Source organism: Bufo bufo, chromosome 3 (assembly GCF_905171765.1).
Source record: "Bufo bufo chromosome 3, aBufBuf1.1, whole genome shotgun sequence".
Lineage (NCBI taxonomy): Eukaryota > Metazoa > Chordata > Amphibia > Anura > Bufonidae > Bufo > Bufo bufo.
Window position 1 is genome coordinate 702,211,040 of NC_053391.1, and position 4,525 is coordinate 702,215,564.

General features: G+C 42.5%; 1 protein-coding gene across 1 annotated transcript; it reads right to left on the reverse strand.

Annotated features, from left to right (window-relative positions):
• Positions 1-464: 464 nt before the first annotated feature.
• On the reverse strand, positions 465-1,424 carry LOC120994242 (olfactory receptor 52N4-like). Its single transcript, XM_040422690.1, has one exon. The coding sequence runs from the start codon at positions 1,416-1,418 to the stop codon at positions 465-467; it is 954 nt and encodes a 317-aa protein (XP_040278624.1). The 5' UTR covers positions 1,419-1,424.
• Between the last annotated feature and the right edge of the window lie 3,101 nt (positions 1,425-4,525).

A 4,525-nucleotide genomic window follows, 5' to 3' on the forward strand; every position in this document is an offset into this window, starting at 1 on the left:
TGATTTGCGTCTAAACTTAACTTTTTGAAAAATTTGCCAAATCGAACACAAAGAGAATTTGTAGATATTCGCTCATCTCTAGCTCTGATTTCTGAGGATCTATGAGAATCTCTTGGGATCTTTCCTTTTGGGATATATTGGAAATGTAAAACGGAATAATGGAAGATTGATGCTTTATTGAGATTCATTTCCATTTTCACCAAAATACCAGCAACACTGATAATATCAGAGAGCATAGTGTAATATGATATTACTATAAATCACTTTGGCAACTTTGTATTAAAATAATTATAATTTACATTTTGCTTTCTTCATGATCCACAAGTAAGTGGATGTGATTAGCAGCTTGTGGCTGTGGTCATTTTCAGTCTGAAGTCCACTCATGAGGAAAGGATTCTTTCTGAGGTTGTGAACTATGAAAATGTCTTTTCAGTACTGTATCTAAAGGTGTTGAGGTTTGAGGTCTATAGAAGCTTCTGGTTGACCTGGAGCGTCTTCAGGATACAGTCTCGAATTTGCTTCGTCTTCACACCATAGATTATTGGATTTAAGAATGCTGGGAACAAAATGTAGATGTTTGCTATGAAAATGTGGACATTAAGTGGAATTGTCTTCTGTCCAAACCTGTAAGATACAAAGGAGAATAATGCAGGCAGATAGGCGGCTATAATGACACAAATGTGGGAGGTGCATGTTCCAATCGACTTGTGGCGAGCCGCCCTGGACGGCAACCTAAATATGGCCGCTAAGATCATTGTATAAGAAAATCCAATAAACAACAGATCAAAACCAGAGACAGAAAGAGACAACACAAGGCCGTAAATACTGTTCACCCTCGTATCTCCACAAGCCACATTCACCACGGCCATGTGGTCACAGTATGAGTGCAGCACAACATATCCACCGCAATAGTGCAACCTACTGACCAGTACTGGAATGGGAAAAATGGTGACAAAGGCTCTGACCAGAATGGCAGCTGCAATTTTCTCCAGAACAACAAAAGTAAGGATGGACGTGTATCTGAGCGGGGAACAGATGGCGATGTACCGGTCATACGCCATGGCAGTCAAGATTCCTGTTTCTGTCCCTGCCATGAGGTGGACAAAAAACATCTGGGTGAGACAAGCAGAAGCGTCAATGCGGCCATTGTTCCACCAGAAGATTTCCAGCATCTTTGGCACAATGCAGCTGGTGTAGGCCAGGTCGTTGAGCGCCAGCAAAGCCAGGAAGAAGTACATGGGTCCATGGAGGGTCTTCTCAGTCCAGATTATATAGATCATTACAGAGTTTCCAAGGACAGCCAAGATATAGAGGAGGCAGAAGGAAATGGACGTCAAAGTGCCAAGATTCTCCAGCCCAGGGATTCCAATCAGGAAGAAGAAGGATGGCATGTGGGAGCTGGTGTTGAGAAGGAGCATTGGTCGCAACAAAACGCATCAATCACTAGGAGAGAAATGAGACGTGTGGTCCATCATTCTCTGTATCAGGGGAGGCACTGACGACACGGGGAAGAACCTAGACCCTAGAAAAATAACTATTTGGACTGATGGTAGATTGGGGTTCTCTGTTGGTTAGAAGGGTTCCCCAAAGGTCAGCTGATCACAAAATGTCTGATGGGGCCCCGGTAATCGGCTGTGACAAAGGAAGAATTGCACAGTTCTCGCTGATATCAGTGAGTTGTCCATGTAATGTATGGATGTGTCGGGAGAGCAGCTATTTCATATGAAGCTGCACCAACACGGATGATCTATGAACTGGGCAACATGATGGAGCTTGTGTCATACAATGTATGTAATGTGTCCTGTACACGGAGGGGAGCAGAGCTTCACACTGTAACTTTGATGTCTGGACAGTCGGACACCAGTAGAAGTCAATGGAGACCAAGGCAGTCACGTGGCTATTCCCAGTCACTGCTATATGTACTGTAACTGGTAAAGCCAAACTACTCTCCTCCAGTCACACAGCAATCATACCCCAGTCACACAGCAATCATACCCCAGTCACACAGCAATCATACCCCAGTCACACAGCAATCATACCCGATTCACACAGAAATCATACACTATTCATGGTCTCATGGATAATATTACCAGTTGTACACACAATCTAACAGACAATACACTGCGTGCAGAATTATTAGGCAAATGAGTATTTTGACCACATCATCCTCTTTATGCATGTTGTCTTACTCCAAACTGTATAGGCTCGAAAGCCTACTACCAATTAAGCATATTAGGTGATGTGCATCTCTGTAATGAGAAGGGGTGTGGTCTAATGACATCAACACCCTATATTAGGTGTGCATAATTATTAGGCAACTTCCTTTCCTTTGGCAAAATGGGTCAAAAGAAGGACTTGACAGGCTCAGAAAAGTCAAAAATAGTGAGATATCTTGCAGAGGGATGCAGCACTCTTAAAATTGCAAAGCTTCTGAAGTGTGATCATCGGACAATCAAGCGTTTCATTCAAAATAGTCAACAGGGTCTCAAGAAGCGTGTGGAAAAACCAAGGCGCAAAATAACTGCCCATGAACTGAGAAAAGTCAAGCGTGCAGCTGCCAAGATGCCACTTGCCACCAGTTTGGCCATATTTCAGAGCTGCAACATCACTGGAGTGCCCAAAAGCACAAGGTGTGCAATACTCAGAGACATGGCCAAGGTAAGAAAGGCTGAAAGACGACCACCACTGAACAAGACACACAAGCTGAAACGTCAAGACTGGGCCAAGAAATATCTCAAGACTGATTTTTCTAAGGTTTTATGGACTGATGAAATGAGAGTGAGTCTTGATGGGCCAGATGGATGGGCCCGTGGCTGGATTGGTAAAGGGCAGAGAGCTCCAGTCCGACGCCAGCAAGGTGGAGGTGGAGTACTGGTTTGGGCTGGTATCATCAAAGATGAGCTTGTGGGGCCTTTTCGGGTTGAGGATGGAGTCGTTATCAACAAGGTCCCTTTTAGAGACCCTCGGGCTATTTATTTAATTATATTCTAATGGTCTGTAGGACCATAAATCCCTGTAGGGGTCCCTAATAGTTAAAATCTTACCTTTATTATTTAACTACAGAAAAACATATAAGAAATGAATGGGGGGAAAAAAGAACACAATTAAAATTTTCAGTTACCAATGGAATGTGAGGTAATTATTGTTACTGCTGGTTGCTGGCTGCAACCATTATTGGCATATTGATATCTGTGGATTACAAAGTGCATGGGGATGTTTATTCCATATATGTATTCACATTTATCCTGTGGGGGTCACAGGTTGGTGTTTAGCGTCCAAATCGTCCTTAGGTTAACATAGACGCGAGTGTTTCAATTTCATTTGTGCACCATGGCGTATCCTATTCACAAAGTCACACTTGCAAAGTACTTGTGTCAAAAAAGGGGGCTGCAGAGAGCTACCACTGTCTAGCCCACACACTAAGGGCAACAGTTTGGTTGACAGTGTTGCCACCCCTTAGGGCTGACACTATTGTGGCAATCCGCAATTAGACACTCTTTGCTAGTATGATCGCTCTATATCCACTCCCTTTTAGTATGCGGCTCTGTCTGTGACAACTCTGTATCGGCTCTATACTATTATCGGAGCGCTGCGAGTCAGTTAAACACCACTCTGTATTTTATCCCTCACTATGTTCAGTTCTGGTCCCTACGCTACTCCTAGATCATCCACAAGACTTTCCTCACTTGCTCCGTAACTGTCTAAAATTGAATCGCACTATACCACCCCTCCCGACATGTTTCGCCACAGGCTGTGGCTTCGTCAGGGGATATGGGGTATGGCTAGACGCGCGCGCTCGTACAGACCTCCCTTTATGTTTATTAGCGTCCCTCCCTCCTGTTAATCCCAGCCAATCACTGACCGTTCACTTTGGTCAGTGCACGTGTCCACTGACGTACATCCTCTGGTCCGTGCATGTGTCATATCAGCTGCGCTCCCTTGTTCCGTCCATCACCGATGTTATTAATCTTATGAAGATTAAGGATTTACAAACATATAATATAAATATTTATATTATATGTTTGTAAATCCTTAATCTTCATAAGATTAATAACATACTAGCTATAAGAGTATATATGATCTATTATAAATATACAGTGTGGAATAGTAGGTATAAACAGATGTAATCCACACTAAAGAAATATAGAAACCAGAGGTATAACTATAAGTATACCTCTCAATATGAGAGCAGAGGATCAGCTAGTTGTATATATATATCCCTATACTGATAAATAAGTGACATGAGAACATGTACTATGATCAAATGATTGATCATCATGTAAGAGATCTGCCATGGATGGGGAAGGGAACTTGAATAAGATCGCTTATCTACTGACAGATTGACATAAATATAATGTAAACAAAAAAGGGTACTGATCATCTCATACCATCAGCGATCATCAGCGATGGCCGCTTCTATGAATACACTGATGTGAATATCGTGGACAAAATTGAGTACTGTTTACTCTATGTCATCTGCGATCGCCTTTTTTATTGATATACTGAAATGAATATCATGTAAACA

Excerpts from the sequence above, each read along its gene's own strand:
- LOC120994242 (XM_040422690.1), bottom strand. The coding sequence starts at position 1,418 with ATGCTCCTTCTCAACACCAGCTCCCACATGCCATCCTTCTTCTTCCTG.